Genomic DNA, 19,809 nt, shown 5'->3' with positions numbered 1-19,809 from the left:
ATCATTCTTTTCATTGCACCAATCACAGGAAACATCAGTCCTTAATGTTTCATTGTTGTTGTTTGTGAAGATCAGTGTGAATTGAAACCTGCTTTAAAGTAGTATACATTATATTTCGGTCACTTGAGGACAGTGTAACAATCTGTTAACACAATACTGACTTTTTTTGGTCTATTTGAATCAATCACATGCTCTAGAGCCCGTGGCGCAACTACATTTAGATTTGCTATTTTAACGGGCGGAGAAAAAAAAAAGGGTTGTACTAAATCTCTTAATGAGTCATGAGTGTTTTGGTGCCTAATATCCAATAAACCAATCACAGTGCCATCTACCATTCCCTTTAAAAGCCTGTGTTCACCACACTGTGCTCACCGGCTTGTTGCTAACATAGTCTGTGCACTGTTTGGTGCTCAGCACTACAATACAGTGTGTTTATTAGCACTCAGAAAACATGCTACAAGTCTCTAGAGCTGAAGGGGAACTCCAGTTGTGGGTGATAATTCTCTGTTGCCCTCTCTCACATCACACACAGGCATTTGATCCATTGTTAATATAAAAATATTGCTTAATGCAGCTTTAATGAACTTTTTTAATATCAGCACTGAACCAGGTGACACTGTTGTTTTTGGTTTTACATCCAATTTACAGCACGAGCCTGAGGTTCACCACGGGCAGCTGTTTCCCACCCAGATAAACACAGGTTCTGACCGGCTGCCTCGACTGAAGTCATGGTTACTTGCAAGTTGTCGTTACCATCATGGATATGAGTGTAGTGGCAGGAAGACAGAAGGAACAAAAACATTAGGCACATATTCTCTTCACAGCCAGATTTTCTCCTCATCAGAGTTATGCAAAACATGACATTCGTTGCCCTTTCGCAGCTGCAGCTCGTTCTGTACGCAGCAGCTGAGCTCAATCAAAAGGCTGCATCTCCCTCTTCTCACGATGTTCCCACATGGTTCCCTGCCAGCCTTAGAAGCAATTTCTTCAAACTTTACAAATCTCTGCTGTTGTCTGGCAAATTACACATTAGATCTGGTCGAGTTTGTCTTTCTGTTTGCACTGAGTGAAAATTTGCGAGTTCACCCGGGTTGTTGTGTTTACATCACTGTCAGTCGGAGCCGGACCCGATAAATACCCACGTCCACTGCAGAGTCACGTGACCCGGCTGTGAATGTCGATTGTTCCCTTTTCTTTTGCTGACAAAAGCCCGATGTTAGCAGGTCTAGTGGGTTTTTTTTCACCAGTGAAAAAGCGGCTATATTGACAGATTTATTCAGTGAAAATGAAACCAGCTTGTAATTACTAAGAACTTAGGGGGTATCTCATGTGGATTTATGAATAGCTGGTTTGAATAGCTAGTGGGAGACAATCACAATCATGTATGAGCCACGTTTGGTTGTATATTGAAATAACGAGGCAAATCTGCCCTGCAGCTAGATTTCAGTTCCAATGTAACAATCAACAAAAAGTGTAGTCAGTAATTTAGTTTCTATATCAGTTATTTTTATTACATGCTAAAAAGTTATATACTACGTCTCATTGTGACTGCTGTGTTTTATTCAACAGTAAACTTAATTTACTGTTATTAAGATTTACACTTTAAAACAAAACATGCCCACATTGTTCTGCCGCCTCCACCGACCAGCTGTGTCGGACTTAGGGGTTTCTGGTCCGGTTCAACCGAACCTGGTTCGTTGTCTGAACTGGATTCGACCTCACTAGCAGGAGAACTCACAAGTTTGAGCTTGACGGTTCCCGTAACCTTCTTCCTGTGTTTACTACTGCCCCAACCAATCAGAGGAGAGAACGCTCTCACCTGGTTTGTCATGATGCATCACTTGAATTTTTCTGTGTGAAAGCAAACCAAACCTACAAGCTTACAAACTCATCAACTGAGTCAGACCCCCCCCCCCCCCCCAAGTGTAACCCATGTAATGTTTACACTTGTGCACATTCGCCCATACTGTGATTCTACCTCACACATGACTTTTTTTCTATTTTTCTATTCATTTATTGTGTATTTGTTATTGTTATTAGTTATTATTTTTAACTTTTTTACTTCCTCTTTAAATGCATGTTCGGCATTGTGACGGCTTGTTGTTTGTCTCTCTCCCCAGGGAAACCAGATCCTGAGCGGCCTCTCTCTGGACGAGTACAAGACCACTCTGAAGATGATCGAGAGGGCTATTCTCGCCACTGACCTTGCCCTGTACATGAAGTAGGTACCAAATGTCAAGCCCAGATGTAAATCTGACTGGAGAGGGATAGAGGGCGGAGGCCGGGTGGAAGAAGAAAAGTCAATTTAGGCCGACCAGAGGAAGATTAGGGAGGTTATTGTTAAGTATTTTTCACTGCTTTCATACAATTCTTTCATCTCCAGAGCGCAACAGAGCTCAATGAAGTTCATTCATGGCTCTTAGTTTAATATAGAATATTCTCGTGATACCTGCAAAACTAGGTAATATTTATATTTTCCTCACCTCATTTAAAATGTAATAAATGAATCATAAATGTTTCGCTTATATCAGCGTTAACATATTAGAGCTGATTTACATGTGCAGTCACAGAGCAGGGCAAAAACAAACAAGTGCCATCCCACTGATGCACAGTAACACGCACATCACCTACATATGATCGAGAAAGTGTGTGTTAGGCAAAGGTGTGTTTACAATGTCAAAAACCAGTAACGAGTTGAGTAGTTTATATCCAAAGTTTTAATCTGGCTTCTGGTGTAGACACGGCAACCGTGAGGCGCAGAAGAAAAATCCATGTTTCAGTCAGTGGATGATGCTGAAGAGATCGATATAGACCAAGTACATTACATCACATTACAAGTCAGTCTGCTATAACTCTTGAATGCTTCATGCAACCAAATTTGGATCACTTGTACAGACTGACATCACTAATGAGTTTGCAGAGTTTCATGCAGTTTCACCACGAAGGAGCTCCATAGTACAAAAACAAATATCGCTGAATACAAATCGCTACTACTTGCAGATAGTAATGACTAGAAACATGGTTCCGCTCAAATATGACGAGGTTACAGTAGCTTTTAAATAACTTGTTGGTATCTCACATAATTAATGAGTTATTATCTTTTTAATAAGGAGTGCATAAAATTACTAATATATCAAAAACCGTAAAGGCTACAGAAATTAAACTTGACAGACAGATGCCCACTGGTGTATTTCTTCACATAGTCAAAAATTGTCATGATAGCGCCACCATGTAGCCAGTTATTGACATTTTATCTGACTAGTATTTTAATACCTATATTTTTGTTTGTGTGCCTTGCTGTAACTGTGATTATACCCTTTTTTTACACATCAATCACCAGAAGTGAGATGCAGCAATCACATGAATTTTTCTTCAGAAAATGCAGAGGTTCTAATTGTCTTTCCATCTCTCCCTTTTACCATTTATTCTTCCCCCCTTTTATCACTCGTTTCTCTCCATCTAACCTCAGTCATTCCAGCTCTTACTCCAGCCCTCTCTCAGTCTAGACAGTGGGTGGCTGAGGAGGCACATGGATTATATATGAGGATAATTACCTGCTGCGGTGTTGTGTGTGTGTTTGTGTTGTCAGACGGCGAGGGGAATTCTTTGAGCTCACCAAGAACAGCCAGTTCGTTTGGGAGGATGAACATCACAGAGACTTACTGAGGTCAGTATGAATCCCTCAAAACTCAAAACACATAATGCGGAGCAACATATCCATGACATCAGCGGTGGTACGAAGCAAGATGGGAGATGAGAAGAGCAATATCTCTCCCATGTCTTTATGTTAAATACAGAGCTGGAGTCAGGACGTGGTTTGCTTATGGAAGCAGGGGAACACAGCTAGCCTGGCTCCGTCCGAAATTTAAAATACACTTACCAACACCTCTGAATCTCGCTGCTCAATATTTATCTTGTTGGTCTAATGTACAGTTTCAGGAGGAGTCATGTTTGCCTAGAAATAGTTCCAGCAGGAAACCGGTGTTGCCAACTGTTTTCAGTGGAAAGTAGCTAAAGCACAAACAGTCGCTGGATGTTGTTAGATTATGTCAGGAGCTAATAAGCTATAATATAACATTTACATGTATATTAGATTTCAGAAAATGAAAGTAAAGTCAACGTAAACTTAAGTAACGATTATTATTTTTCAAGCTTCTATCATCTCATCAATGTGCATTTAAATCTACTCTCTATAAATGAATGTGGGAATTAGGTTTCATGGATAGACGGACTTCAATGTGTGTCAATGTGTCTCTCCACTTCAGGTCGATGCTGATGACTGCATGTGACATCTCAGCCATCACCAAGCCCTGGCCGGTGCAAAAGAGGGTATAGAAAATCTTATCTATCCACTGTGTGTGTGTGTGTGTGTGTGTGTGTGTGTGTGTGTGTGTGTGTGTTATTTCTCCTGCAATGTTCTGGCCTTTTTCTCTTTTTCTTAATATTTCAGTCTTGTCCAGTAAACAGTTTTCTCTCATTGTCTTCTACTTTCTGACAGCTTGTGTTTCACCTTGATTATACAACAACAACAACAAGTACAAGTATTCAGTTTTGTCAAATGTCTCTGTCATTGTGATACTGGGCTCTTTATTGTCTCATCAGTGGCACAGTACACTCAGCTTACTGTCAATCACTTGACTCCCACAGGAAACATGAAATGTACTGTAACAAAAAGTTTCCATTTTAAAGTGAATGCACACGTTGAGGCATTGTAACTAAACTAAACTAGACTGAGTGAGTGAGCGAAATAACTGCACAGGGACGTCATCATCACCTCATTCAGTTGTTATGGCTACCACATTAGCAAACAGTCACCTATTTACACATATTATCACCTTATAAAGTTGAAGTGTTGGGCAGCAGGGTTGTAGCAAGTAGCTGTGTTACCAGTTTAACTACATTTCTCAGTAGTGTGGTAATGTTGCTGTTATCTAAATGAAAGAGGTTTTTACTGATCAAGCAGCGGTAGCATCCACACAAGATACATTTCCCCGAGCATTTCTGAAGTCCAAGCACAGTGAGGTCTAAAATAACAGTAAGGATCCGTTTGTGACGCCACTGCCAATAAACATGGCCACTGAAGCTCCTCGGTATGAGGGTGACACATCACCTACAACTGAGCGAGGGTGTACAGACACACCGGCTCCAGTTTACCTGATGGAAAAATGGCAGAAGGAACCTGCAACGCACACACATGCCCACGCACACACACACACACACACACACTCACATGTTCCATCATTCTTACCCACCACAGAGCCGTGTCCCCATTGTCTCATCTCCCCGGTGACCTTCGTTAGTCTGCACCTCGTTAGGAACCACAAGCACGATGAAGAGCGCTTCAGACAAGCACACTCTGTATACGTGCAAGCGTGTGGTTGTGTGTGTTGACAAGTGAGCGCTCATTAATAAAAACAGCTGTGCCCCTGTCCTCATATGACACCACTGAAAACACTCAGGGCAGTAAACACACAAACACATGCAAATATCTCTCAACTTTAGACGTTTTATGTCGATGTTGCATTTGCAGTTACTGTGCTGCCCCACTAAATGAAGGTTCCAGAAATCCTTTCTCCAATGTTAGCAGGGATCTAGCAAGGCATTTGGATATTATTTTAAAAGGATAGTTCAGGTTTTTTTGACGTGGGGTTGTGTGAGGTAGTCATGAATATTCGTTACATCACCCACAGCAGATTGTGTTGTGTGCGCTCCCAGTTAGGAGAGCTGTGTGAGCTATGTGTTGCTGTGGCCACCGTCAAAAAACTTGCTTTAGACACTTTTTTAAAACGCCCACCAAAACAATCCAATATCTGTGCATTGAATTACGCTGCTTTCTGATTTACTCAGCTGAACCTGGGCGGTATGACCAAAGTCCTAATGGGTCTTTGTTTGGCTTTAATTACAAGGATGTCGTGGCTTCATTCAGGGTTGGAAGCAGAGCACCTGATCTTAATGATTGCGTTGTATATTTCTTTTAAAAGAGGAATAACATTTATCCTTCATTTACTGAAGCTTTTTAGGAATTAGAATGAGGAGATACCAGCAACTGCATCCCTTATCAGGAACATTTCTTTTTTTAATAAGGATACTATTACTAAATTACTTGAGTAAATTGTTATATACAGAAATATTGATTTGTACATTTGAAGTTAATTATGTTTTTTTTAATAATTAAAGCTTACTGTACTTGAGTTGTGTACATTATGTATACGCACAAGTAGCAGTAAGTCATCAGTTCGTAAATTTGAAACGTCCGATGTCATTAAATAATAATCTGTTTCATGTGACATGATTTCCAATTATTAGTGTGGGATATATATTTAGTTTGACTTCTGCCTTTCCATCAAAAGTGGATGGAAATGAATGGAAATCTTGAAACCAGACTTTTTGATGTCACACCCAAACTTTTTGTCTCAGTTAAAAGACAATTCCAGGTGAAGTGGAGTTACACCCTCCTAGTTTTGGCCATCATGTCTTATCATTTACAGCATGATAAAAATAAAAAATGTACCCACCAAAGTAATTCATGAGATCTGGCACTTCATCAGTACAAGTTATCATAAGTGATAGATGTTGTGAAAGAATTACAAACATAGAGATGTAATAACCCAGAACCATCCTTCAAGATTCACATACCGGTCGGTCTTCACTTGGTCTTGATTTAGATGGCCTTAGATGGCCAGGGAGCCAAACGCTGCTTGACCATACTGATGGTGAACATATGGCATTAATGTGTGCTAGCACTCTCCAAAGTCAACAGAAACACTTTGAGGAGTCCAGTGGAAGGTCTGTCTTGCTGTTGTTGGAAGTCTTATGAAACAGTCCCTGGCTACGTGGAGCTAACTTGCTTTGCTATGTGGACATAAAAACACTGGTGTTCTGACTGACATGAGGGTAAGTAAATAAAGACAAAGTTACTTAGCCTCACCAGTTAACGTTTGCCTCATGCTTAGTGTTGCTTTTACTCAGCTATAATAAGCCCTCTCTCTGGCTGAGTCCCCTGCAGCTCTGTAGTACTGAGCCTTGATTACAGACTCAATCAGTGAGCTGCAGATGGCTTCAACACACACACACACACACACACACACACACACACACACACACACAGAGTGTAACTGATTGGAGCCTGAGGCTGCAGTCAGATCTCATTTACCTCTCTGTTCACACACGGAGACCATTAACTTAGAGTGACTACCTCTCTTTTGGCAGACCTGTCCTTCTTTCTTACTCCATTTTCTCTTTGGTTTGTTCCTAACGCTTCACATATCAACTTATACTCTCTCTCATAAATATTCCTTCTTTCTAGTTATTTCTTCCATGCTTTTATTTTTGCTTGTGTCTTCAAGCAGTTACAAGTCCTTCTTGTCTTCTTTGTGTATATTCTTGCTCTTTTCCAGTCATTTAACAATATTAAAGGAGAAGCATTTTGTTGTCACCATGGTATTATGTTCCAACCTTGTCCTAGGTCTAAGTGTTATGACTTCAAATCAATATCATGATTATTTCAAACTTTTACCTTGATTACGATTAATGAATGGTTACTTTGATTACTTTCTCTGTTGCTGGTGTCGCTATCCATGCATTCACCAAGTTGTGACTGATAAGACCCTATCAGGATGCGAGGCGGGTCTCTGTTCCATCGTTTCCAAAATTCAATTCATCGTTTCTGAAATTTTAGGGGCTCGAAAACTCTGGAGTATCGTGGGCGCCAGGTGTAAATGTAGAAAAAGTGACACCATTAAAAACTAAAGCACATCAGTGTGAATGCGGCCTGAGGCTCAGTGTGGTCGCTCATGTCATCCATATCACCAGCTTCGCTTGGAGTGAATGCAGACTGATGTTGGTTGGACAGACATGAAGTTGGTGAGAGGTTTTAAATGACGGTTTTGTTACTTTTTCGATTAATTGCCGAGCCCTACCTTCAGCTTCCACTGAAATTCAAACTGCCACAAATATGCCAGAATTTCTGAGGTTAAGGACAACAACAGAGCTGCACTGTGATTTCTTTAGATAAAATGTCACACACCTACCTTAGATAAGGTTGCATCAAAATCTGAGGATTTGATAGAGATGACAGAGAAACTGTGAAATTAACAGACTGTTTTCCTTTGTGTAACATCAATAATTGCTTCTGTCCTTGGTCTCACATGCAGATGTAACACGAAAACCATCATTGCCAGTTATTGTTAGCAGTCCTTGATGTATTCTGCACCAATTGAAATTTCACTGAATCTTCAAATCAACATCTCGGCTTTAGGTAGATCTCAGCAGTCTCTCCCTTCTCTCTCTGGTGCAGATTGCAGAGCTGGTGGCCACTGAGTTCTTTGAACAGGGGGATAAGGAGAGGCGAGAGCTGAACATTGAGCCTATTGTAAGTACTGTGTATCATTCCTATCGGGACAAAGCCTCTTCTGAAAAGTACAACATGGTCTGGTGTGCCTCAGGGATCTGTTCTGGGTCCTCCAGTTTTTAATCTTAATTGGCTTCCTACTTATGCTGACATTAACAGGTGTGGCATCTCATTCAAGAGTTATTTTAATGATATTTGTCATGTGTTTACTGTTTCCAATTACAATTAATTACAACAATTTGTTAATGGCTCTTCTTCACAGTCAGGATGCCAACAGTATAATCAGTATATATTGTTGATTCTTAAGTGAATAATGAATCATATACAGTATTAGGAATCTTTTATCACTTTATAATTGATTTGTTTGCATTTGGACTTATATCATGGCTTATTACTTTAATGTGCCTTTGTGTGGTCTTCTCAGAAAGCAATAAACTACTACTTAATAATCCTAAAATCTACTGCCAGACTGTCTAGCTAGACCAGAAGGAATTTTGCATACATTTGCATAATGACTCAATTCTTCAATTTGTTTTTAAATCATCATTTGGGCTTACTTGCACATATGTATTTGCTTAGATTTGAAACAATTAGCCAATTTAAGTGATAACAAAACAAATCAACTACCAAAAAGGCTGCTTGGAAAGGCTGCTTTCAGCAGCTCTGGCCCTGCTGCTTGATACAACCTACCAAAGGCCCTGAGGAGAGCAGTAAATACTGTCATTTCAATGCAAACATTTTGTACTCTTCTGATGTAGTTTACATGTTATTTTTTCATCCCTTCACTTCAGGACCTGATGAATCGTGAGAAAAGAGACAAGATTCCCAGCATGCAGGTGTCCTTCATTGACGCTATCTGTACTCAGTTATATGAGGTAATTCAAATAATTTCACTTTTACTACTACTCTCTTCCCTCTCTGGAAACCAATGTACCTAATGAGTAAATGGAAAAGGCATTTTACCTTTATCTTCCAGTTACTGGAAAGACACTTTGTCTCGCATTGTGAAAAATGTGAAATAAGATGTTAAATGAATGAACACTGTGTTAAAAAAAAAACACAATGCTCAGTCATTTTCCTTTTTGAAAAAATATCTTTGTTGCTGTTGCAGACCTTGGCTGGAATGTCAGAGTATTGCTCCCCGTTGTTGGAAGGATGTCAGAAAAACCGGCAGCATTGGAAGTGTTTGGCTGAGGAGTGTGAGAAGGGACTGGTCAATGGCTTGGTGTGATCCCACAGCCAGTTTGGCTTTTGACCAACACAAATTCCCAGGGTTCGCCCTGTCCAATCTGGTGTCACAAACTTTCATGAAATTAGCATGAGATACAGGATATGAAAAGAAAGAACAAATAAGATGCCTTGTGCAAGGAAAGTGACCAAAAATATATCTCCCTACCAGGAAAAGATTATGTAGTGAAAGAACCACTAGATTTGGTTTGATAAGAGGGCAGATACACTTGTCTTTAGCAATCTTAGAGCAGGTTCAGATCCCAACTTATGCCAAAAGTTTTTCTAACACTTCTTAGGCCAGGAACACACTGTGTGTGTGGCATGTGTGTGGTGGCTGAGGAACATCGTGATTTTCATTTCGACACGTGTTACTGGGTAGAGCCTATTTTTCATGTGTAAAATGTGAAACATATATGGTGATGTTTTCTGTCTAAAATAAATCAGAAATTAATTTATAATGACAATAAATCCAACATTCCAGTAACCTGTAAACTCTCTGTAGAGAGACAGAGCTGCAGCAGCAGAGTGTGAACACACACACACACGTCATTCTCCACAGCGAGTCAACGACGTCAGCCGCCACACACATGTAACACAGGCAGTTTGTTCCTGATGTTACACTTTCTAGCACAGAATTCCAGTTTCTTTCAAGTTTTCTTCCTCCGCTCTTATTTAAGTAGGTTGGTCCTTGCCATTTGTAATAATTAGTGTGTACTCACCAAGTTAATCACTCAGATCTGGGAATACAGCAGCATCAATAAACAAGACTGAGAGCCATGATAACAGTCAGGCACAGCAGTGCTTTGAGCTAAATGCTAACATAAGCATGCAAAATGCTAATACACTGGGTTTAGGGTACAGTTGTGAGGTATTGTTTAATGTTTCCCATGTCCATCATATCATTTTAGCATGTTAGCATGCTAACATAACATTGGACAATTAGCACTAAAAACAAAGTACAGCTAAAAATGATGGGAATGTTATTTGCGTTTCAAGCAGGAAATGTCAGGGACGAGCAAACTCAGCCAGAATGTCTGCTGTAAACATCCATCACAGTTTGCCAGACTTGCTGAAGCAGTCGTGTAGTTGGTCACAGCGAAGGACTATAACTAACATTTCACTTTCAGTTTTACTCCAAATGAAGTAGTTTCCATGAAATAGTTACACTTTGGTTTGTTTACAACCTGTCTGATCATCTCACTGCTCATGTCTTTGTTGTAGTCATTTCACCATCTCCCCAGATCTCAGTGACTTTAGGTGAGTACATATAACAAATGGCCAAAACTACAAAAAATAAGCTGTAGAACCCCTTAATATAAAACCTTTAAAAAAAAAAAATTCTTATATCAGCTTAATTTAGCTGTCACGTGAGAAACAGGTTTCAGAGAGTAGGCTCATTTCATCAAACTTTGTGAGACTTGTCTTCCTGTTGTCACCATTCTTATATAGCCGTCACTCACCAGAGACAATAACAGTCAGCACTAAGCTATATTTATTACCATAGCTCTTTTTATTTTTGCACAGAGTGGCTTTCATCTTGAAGTCTACCTACCTTGAAGTCTCACCTCCACTATCTCTCAGAGGTAGTGAATCTTAGAGGAACACTGAACGGTAAGACAGATCCTTAGAGATCGACGCCGTCCCAGTGGGCTACAGATATCGTACTTACTATATACTTTAAATAGTGTCACAATAATCTGATATGCTTGTTAAATATGTCTTTGTTCACAGCACACACACTACAAGGGTTTGAGTCTTTTGTAACATTTTTCACTCATTGTCTTAACTATTGCATATTTATTTTTGTTTTATATATTTATTAGAGTTTCTATATTATAAGGTCATCCTTCCTTTTGTCGAGAGCACACAGTTCTTTATATAGGAAATGTAGTTTTCATAGTTAAAAATAGCATCTCTGCTTTTTTGAAGGATCTTTCTTGGGAACAACTCTTTCAGATGACATTTGGAAATGTTCTGTCTAGTGTTATTGAGGGTTTTTTTTTTTTTTCAAAATGTAAAATAGCCAAAGACTAGGCCTGCAATTTCAAAGGGAAACTGGTCTAGATTCTTCCACTGCCTTGTTGTGATAAAATAGGACCAATTCAGTTAAAAGAAAAAAAATATTTGTCCACATCAATGTGCACCCATTAATGCCTTCCCTCTATAAGAGGCTGTTTTTACATCCCATTTTTATAAGTGAATGATGGAGCAAAATGTGGATTATGGACGTCCTGACCACACAGTTGGGATTTATTGCTTTGATGTCACATCCATTTCAGCCAACAATAGAATGTAGTTGAAGACGGCACAGGTTTAGTTCAGGTCTATTTGCAATGCTTTCTGTGCCATCACACGTCATTCCTATTTCCACAAATCTGACATGCTGGTCAGACATCAAAAGACATCATGACTTAAATTTACAAAGACCTTTCTATCAATCCTTAAACTCATTGGATTAAATTGGTGCATGAGACACATTCACCACTACATTCAGGTTTCTATTACTACTGCAAAGCATCATTTTAGAATGGAGTTGGTGAGAAGTTTTCATCGTACAAAATAATTCTGAATGTATCTGGAAACCACTGCTGTCTAAAACTTTCTAGCATACTACAGTTTCTTGTGACACATGGCCAAACGTTTCAGCCCATAGAGCAGAGGTTCCCAACCTAGTGGTTTGGACCACCAAAGGGGCCCCAAGGTAAATCTGAGGGGTCACCACCAGCAGAAGATTAAAGAGATACGAGAGAAAATATAATCTGTTATAAACTAATTAAACCATTAACCAGTAAAACTGCTCCCTTGAATGTCCACACCAGGACTGGGAGTTTTTTGGTCCCCATACAAAACAATACTTTGATCGATTGCTTTGAAGAATACTGCTTTTAACTAATAATACTTTGCTTTGAGGAAACAAAACCCATTTTCAGTGAAACAAAAGAAGCCAAACTTTGCCTACACAAAATATTTAAATGAGCAAATATTCATTCAAAGTCTAATTATATCTAACTATATCTATCCGAAAAGAAATCTGACCAGCCACTCAATGCCAGCTTTGACTGACTGATACCCAAAGAAGTATTCAGGTTGAATGACCAGCTGTGAGCAAATTTCCCCAAAAACCACTGTCGAATTCCCTCCAGAAAAAAATGAATCTCCACATGATCCAGTGATTCTGCTCCGTGGCGAACAGCAAACGGCTTCTATCGGATACAAACCAGTGGAAGACCATAGCTGTGAGGCCGGTGTGCATCGCCCAGTAAAACGCATGATTTCATCCTCTGCTCTCAAACACCTTTTTATGTAATTACCAGTTTGTAGTTAGTGCATAACAGGGTCTGAAGGTTTATGATAGTAAAGATGGTGTCGGTCATTTACTCACACTTCCGCATTCAACTGCCTTCATCCAGATCACTTTACACTTTACTACTCTGTACGCACAATAGGTGCCACCTATGTGCATTTTATTACCAGTAAGAAGGAGGCCAGCCAGCTTGGTCTCAACCGAAGCACTTTTGTAGGCGCACATGTTCAGACAGCTCATTTGTATCTGTGGTTGTTTTGTACTAAAAAAAAAGAAGTCTCCAGGAGTGTAGTACATGTGCCTGTTGCCTGACCTCTGTACTTTTTCAAAAAACTAAGTATCTATTATTTCCTAACTGCTTCAGTCTCTGGGTTGTTTCAGAGAAATTTGCTTCTCTTTTTGTTTTGTTGCATGTACATGAGAGGGCATTTCACCAGAGAGAACGTTTTTGGGTTTTTTTTTTTTTTTTTTTTAAGATGAGAGATATGTGGGTGTCTGCTGCAGGTGAGAAAATGTAATATGCTGATATGGTACTGTCGTGAAGAAGGTGTTCCACATCTGCAACTCTCGACACCAGTGAACACTGTGAACCAAGTAAATGGTATGTCCCATTAAAGAATAATGCTCATTATCTATGTGTTCTGTATAATTTGGAAAACTGTACACTACAAAGACACACACACCATCACCATGAGCCAACTTCACACTCCAAATTCTGTTAATGTTGCACTGCCACCTCTTGGTCAGAAGCAGTAATACCACAAAGCAACCTGGGTGACAGAGCAAATCACATTTATTTTTTGATGACGTTTTATAAAAGTTAAACATATAAACCACTAGCTTCTAAAACAGAGCTCGACAACTTGAGAGAAAGAGGAAACAACATAGAGAAAAGATTGTTCCTAGAGGACAAATCACTGCTTATGAGAAATATTTACATCAGTGTAGACGGAGAATGTTGTCCACACATCCTTCTCAAAAACACAAAGGAGACGAGGTGAGGTTCGGAGAGGGAAAGCAGGAGAACACGCAGAGTACTGGGACAGAGACGCAGGACGGGGCAGTGTAAAAATCTACTGTTTCTATAAAGGGCAGTGGTGGTTATGTACAGCTCGTGGGGTTGAGGGGACGTTCAAACGGAGTCGGTCCTCTTGTACGCCACCATGCTATTCACCTTGTGGATGGAGGTGGTGAAGGAACGTAAACGCACCTCCTCTGATTGGTTGATGATCTGTGGTCCCGACTCTTCCCACTTCTCAGGAACCACCAGATCTTTGTCTGTGTAGACCAGGAGGTCAAATGCACCTGGAAGAGGGGGCAAGGGCCAGTGAGTCAAAAGGATCAGTCAACTGACGCATTTACACACATAGAATCCAAAAGTGAAAATAAGACAAATTGAAAAGTGTCTGGTGACTCACATGGCATCTCCAGCAGAGGCAGGAAAGTGACTGTGGCTGTTATCTGTCTGATGACAGAGCGGATCTCATCCTGAATGGTCTTGATGGACTTCTCTCTGGGAACACTGGGAAACACAGGCAAACATTATTTTAAGAACTGTGTGTACACACACACTGAAGAAGAGCAGTGTTACAAAGGCCACCATGAACATGTGTCCAGCTGTATGAACAGGCAAGGCAATGCTCTCTACAGAGGACTGATGTCCACAACATATGTCCTCACAATTAAACATAACCATGGGTGCTAATAAGCCACCGCACAGACTACTCACAGTCTCTCTACTGAGTGTTTCTGGCAGCAGAGATTGAGCTGCTTTAACTGCCACTTGGTCACAGAACACAGATTGAGAAATTTTGCCATTAAATGTTACAAAACCATAAAAATTCATTATCATTATTCATCGCCTAAACTGAAGTAGAACAGTCTCAAAGACTGTTCAGCTATTTAAAGAATGCTGCTAAATAAACAGTAGGGGAGCTGACCTGCTCTCCTTGGCCGACTTGTCACATTCGATGTCAAACTGCCATCTCTCCAGCACCTCGTTGGTTTCCAGACATGTGATCACCAACACCAGCTTCTGCACTGTGCACTCAAACAGCCACTCTGCAACACAGAGCAACACAGTCACTGTCTGAACCCTGACACTCTGAATGTGATCCGATACAGTGCTGCCTCTCTTCAGTCAGGGCAAAATAAAAACACTCAAATATATACATTTATTACATTTTTAATTAATCTCAAAACGAAAGAAAAATTAAAAACAATGAAAACAATATTAAATTATGCTTGTACCTATTAATTGAGCAACAGGAAAATTAACCCAAATATTTTAGTAATCAATAAATCATGTAATTTTTAAAGCAACAATACCAAAATTCTCAACTTGCAACTTCTTAAATTTGACAACGTGCTTCTGTTGTTTGTCTCATGTCGAAGTAAACTCAATATCTGTTAGTTTTGGAGCATTAGTCGAAGAAAACCACTCAATCCGACACCCTGAGGAAAAAAGAAACTATTGACTTTGTATTGCCATGCTTATTCCTGAATCGATATTAATTTTATTAGTTATACTGAGCTAGTGTAATAACAGCTAGCTAGCTGGTTAGCCTGAAAGCATTGGGAGGTTTTTGTAATTCAAAATATGATATATATAGTCTCTATCTCTACTCTGTAGTAGAGATAGAGACTATTTTCCCATGGTGGGAAAAATCACCTTTTTCTCATGGTGTAGTGTTAAAAAGGAAACAAAAATTGAAATATCAAATCGCAATACTTAAAGAAATTGCAATACATATTGATTCGGCAACAAAATATCATGATAGTATTGAATCAGTAGATAAGAGTATTGTCCCAGCCCTACTGGGAACACTGCAAGTAACTATTATTTTAATGACAGATTACCGATTGTTTTTTTTTTTTTTAAATAAGTCAACTTATTGTTTTGTCAATAAAATGCCAGGAAGAAATTATTACCCACAGACCAACGTGACATCTTCAAGTATCTATTTTGTCCACTAACAGTCCAAAACTACATGCACCAAGAAAAAGGCCAGTTTCATGTTGATCGGCTACAATCAGTGACCGGATGATCAGTCTCAGATATCCTATTCTGTGCCGGTCGAACTCACACAAGATGCTGTTCACGTGTACGCTCTTCACCTTGAGTGAAGAAAACACAAATGTTTGTGTAACTGTCAATTATAGTTATAAGAAATAAAACTGGATCAGCAGGTCAGGCTTTAAAAAAAAAAAATACCATCATGTGTGACAAGGAAAAGCATTATATCCTCTCACTAATTTTAAAAACATCATGTTTGACATTGTTGATTAATCGATTATCAACAAGGTTGCTGACGATTTGTTTCTCAATTGACTAATGAATTTTTCATCACTCAGACATTTTATAAAAATGATTCAACACATAAATAATAAACAGATTAGTCAGAAATGAAAAGAAATCATTAGTTGAAGCCCCAGCTGCAACCATTGTTTGGTAACTACACATTTGATTTGATTTGATTCACTAAAGAAATGCTGTGCTTATTCCTCTACATAATATTAATGATAATACTCACTGTTCAACGACACTCTAAATTTCTCTTTACATACTTACATCTTACATACATCTTAATCTTAACAACCTGTTTAGTAGCAGGTGCACAGTGCCCAATGGGAAGAGTAAAAAAAGACAGTGTAAAAAATATGGCTGAATGTCTTGAGTCAGGTTCAGGTCTCAGTACACCCACGCAGAACTCCAATCCATAGGCCAGATTAGAGCGAGGGAACACAAACACTCCCCCAAGAATCCCAGGGATCCCCAACAAAATAACTCTGTCTAGTTCAAAATGACTAAACTCAGTTTCTCTGTTTCTTTTTTAGTGACAATGACAACACAATGAGATCATATTAACAAGGTCTTCCATTTTCCACTCTTGCCTTCTACAGTGAAAACCCCCTGGAAAAAGCTTTGAGAAGCTCAAATAAAACACTGAGGCTACCTTTGAGCTGAGACACCACATTGGTCAGGTAGTTCTTCAGTTTGGGATCAGTGGTGAGCTGAAGGCTCATATCATAGTGGGTGACTCTGGTGAAGGTCTCTGGAGGATAGATGCCCCGCTGATACAGGATGCTGTTGATGCCAAATGCTGTGGTGGAAAGAACAACTCAAAGGGTTCAGGACAAGAGTCAAAGTTATAACACGATCAAATAAATGTAACATATCTGATCCAAATGATACGTTCAATTACACTGTTTATAGCACTACATTGGTCAAAAAATAACTTAGCTCTAATTAGATGAGTGTAGATGAAATACACAGTTTTAATAGTCAACTCCTCTTCACCAGTAAAGTCCATGGTGGGCGGTTCACATCACGATCAACAGTTTGATTTAAGAGTTAAAATTTGAAAAGAACAAGGTGAGTTTGGTTGGTTGTGTGCTCAGATTAGGAAAATGACACTTTCGAACTGACATTTTATTTTCTGATACTTTTATATATGTTAAATGTGTCATAAGATAAATAAGGTAATGGATGACGCTACACGCAACAGGCCCTGTAGTTAGCACCGCATGCCTGCGTGTCCACAGCGTTAAAAACGGACTGTTGTAAAAGCAAATAAATGTGAATACTTACAGAAGAACTCGGCAACAAGCTCCGCGCTTCCTTTCAGAGTAATTCCTTTCAGTGTGCTCGTCATTTTCTCAGCAGTTTATCTTAAATTAACGACAAAGGACCTTTGATGTTTTTTTTTTCTGTCTCGGTTTCAAATACCCGCCGCCCAGTTTGAAATTTGTCAGCTGTAACTACTGCGCATGCGTGAAAGGTTTCGGCGCATGGTTGATGACGTAGATAATCGCGCTTACAACTTCTTGACACTAGAGGGCAGAACACGTTAACTAAAACTCGTGCTACTGTGCTCTTAAAACACGTCCATGATTATCAGCCAGAAATCCATGTTTTATTGTATTTCCAGTTTCCTTCTCATCGCTGTGTTGACTGTGAACTTTAAATCCGCATTCCACGTTTGCCTCTTCACCTGTAGATATCTGAAAACTCACTCTGCTCTCTTCTCAGTGGAAACCCTGCTGCCTTCCTGCCAGCTGAAGGAAGAGGTGACTGTATAAACCCACAGCAGTGAACTCATCGAACAGAACATATATTTCACAGCCTGCGTCTTGCTCATTGACATTTGTTTTTTTCCCCCACCAAGGCACACTGCCATTCATCACAAGCCTCTCCAAGAGCCCCACAAACACTGACAAAAAGGAAACGCTGAAGCTCCTCTCTTGGGAATCCAGAAGGCATAGAGCTGAGGTTTACTCTGCCTCAGCTGCCCAATGCAGTCCAACTGCCCCTTACTGGGCAACTAGTTCCAAATACCCAAATACAATTTACAAGAACAGTGTTTTAGTAACTGAATTAAATCTGCCTCAGTGGGAGGAGAGTTTTCTTAAAAGAGAGAAGTTGGAATATCTCATTAGCCTGTGTACTTATAATGCACAGGCTAATATATAATATTTCAGTTAAGTTTTATGACATTTACATTGTTGTGTGTCTGCTTTGCCTGGACTGTAATGTTTACCCAGCCAGTACATTTACACATGTGCAAAACCTTAATCTAATAAACCTTCACAAAGTCGTGCAAACTGCGATCCCTCAAACAGTATCGGTTGGTTTGTGGTCATTTTAACTACAGCCCTGTAGTTTCAATAGCCGACACTCTGATCCCAGTGTGAATCCCAACTGGTATCACTTAAACAACTCTCTGCTATAGTTTAAACTAACAGGTCTATGGTTTTATATTGAAAGACCTCAGCATGTCTCATAACAGAGACTGTGGGTACTGGCATCAAGCCCTCTCAAAGAAAAGTCTCTCTCTCTGGCATCGTGAAAATTGTAATATCCTTTGCTTGTTCTCTGTGCTTATAAATTATTTGGCAAGTTTTTTTTTCTTCAGGGTATAATCCAGATAAACTCTAGAAAAGCTGATCGGCCAGTCAGTTGTCCACCTCAGATATGATGCTGGCTGCTTCCTACCTACATTCCTACATTTGCTTATTTATAAAACATACTCAAAAAAAATCATAATTATCAAAAAGAAGTGTTTAAAAATGGTTGATCTTTTTACAATGACTGTATCACGTACATTAGTGTTCATAAAGGTACATGAATTTTTGGTACTGACTGACCATGTTGTACTTGTGCAAAATCATACCTGGGCAGACACTTAATAATATCAATTCAGTCACAGTGGAAACGCAGGAAGCCGATACTCAGTCCATGTCATGGTTCAGCTCTAGGTGAAATGTATGGAGTGCTGTTTAGGACTACTGGTTGTGGTTTCAATTGTCAATTTCCCATCAAATGCAACCATAAAAGAGCAACCTCCAGAGACCGCCTCCCTCGTACGGTGGGATGAAGTCTGACAGTGTCACTCCGCTGAAAAAACAAGGAGGAAATGTTTAATCTGTTTGAATAAATGCTATCATCAGCAAGCTAGACAAGCTGAATGCAATCTTTATATGATAATGAGATCTCTCTAAATGTTGAATGTCATAAAGGGATACACAACTTGAAATGCTAACGGCAGCTAACACTCTGTGCTAGGAGCAAAGAGAAGGGGGACCCCGACATTCTTTGGCTGACATCCAGTCAGCAGAGCACAACAGAAGCTGACAGTATGTCTGCTAGCTGCCTTAGATGCTGTTTTCCACAAATATGTCCAGCAAACACCGGAAAAGCGCCTTTTTTCATTTAACTAGAAGGAGTCGCCAAAGACAGACGTCTGTAAGCCATTCACATAGAAGCTGTAAAGAGCTTCTGACCCAGAAAGTGTAAAAACATCAAGTACACACTGTACATTGTCTGTACTGTTGGTACATGCCATTCATTGTAAGCAGTGTGTACTACAGTACATTACGTACAGACTTTAATCCAAGTGGAGGTGAACCTTTATAACACCAGGAC

The 19,809-nt window shown here is 39.7% G+C and overlaps 2 protein-coding genes across 5 annotated transcripts in view; one reads left to right on the top strand and one right to left on the bottom strand.

The window, feature by feature from the left end:
* Positions 1 to 13,531, top strand: part of pde5ab (phosphodiesterase 5A, cGMP-specific, b) — an 84,225-nt gene extending 70,694 nt beyond the window's left edge. For all 4 annotated transcript variants that reach the window (XM_056369568.1, XM_056369569.1, XM_056369567.1 and 1 more), the window contains exons 17-22: positions 2,121 to 2,221; positions 3,590 to 3,667; positions 4,266 to 4,329; positions 8,297 to 8,371; positions 9,142 to 9,225; positions 9,462 to 13,531. In XM_056369568.1, coding sequence (XP_056225543.1) covers positions 2,121 to 2,221; positions 3,590 to 3,667; positions 4,266 to 4,329; positions 8,297 to 8,371; positions 9,142 to 9,225; positions 9,462 to 9,581 — 522 coding nt within the window. In that variant the 3' untranslated portion in view covers positions 9,582 to 13,531. The remainder of the gene's footprint in view (positions 1 to 2,120; positions 2,222 to 3,589; positions 3,668 to 4,265; positions 4,330 to 8,296; positions 8,372 to 9,141; positions 9,226 to 9,461) is intronic.
* A 66-nt stretch (positions 13,532 to 13,597) lies between these two features.
* On the bottom strand, positions 13,598 to 17,663 carry mad2l1 (MAD2 mitotic arrest deficient-like 1 (yeast)). The gene is made up of 5 exons (XM_056369570.1): positions 17,476 to 17,663; positions 16,841 to 16,987; positions 14,825 to 14,945; positions 14,303 to 14,406; positions 13,598 to 14,189 (listed from the first exon to the last, which is right to left on the bottom strand). The coding sequence occupies exons 1-5, from the start codon at positions 17,537 to 17,539 to the stop codon at positions 14,017 to 14,019; spliced, it is 609 nt and encodes a 202-aa protein (XP_056225545.1). The 5' UTR covers positions 17,540 to 17,663; the 3' UTR covers positions 13,598 to 14,016.
* Positions 17,664 to 19,809: the final 2,146 nt, after the last annotated feature.

This window comes from Seriola aureovittata, chromosome 23 (assembly GCF_021018895.1).
Source record: "Seriola aureovittata isolate HTS-2021-v1 ecotype China chromosome 23, ASM2101889v1, whole genome shotgun sequence".
NCBI lineage: Eukaryota > Metazoa > Chordata > Actinopteri > Carangiformes > Carangidae > Seriola > Seriola aureovittata.
Note: the sequence above shows the minus strand (reverse complement) of the source record. Positions and strands in the feature narration are given on the sequence as shown.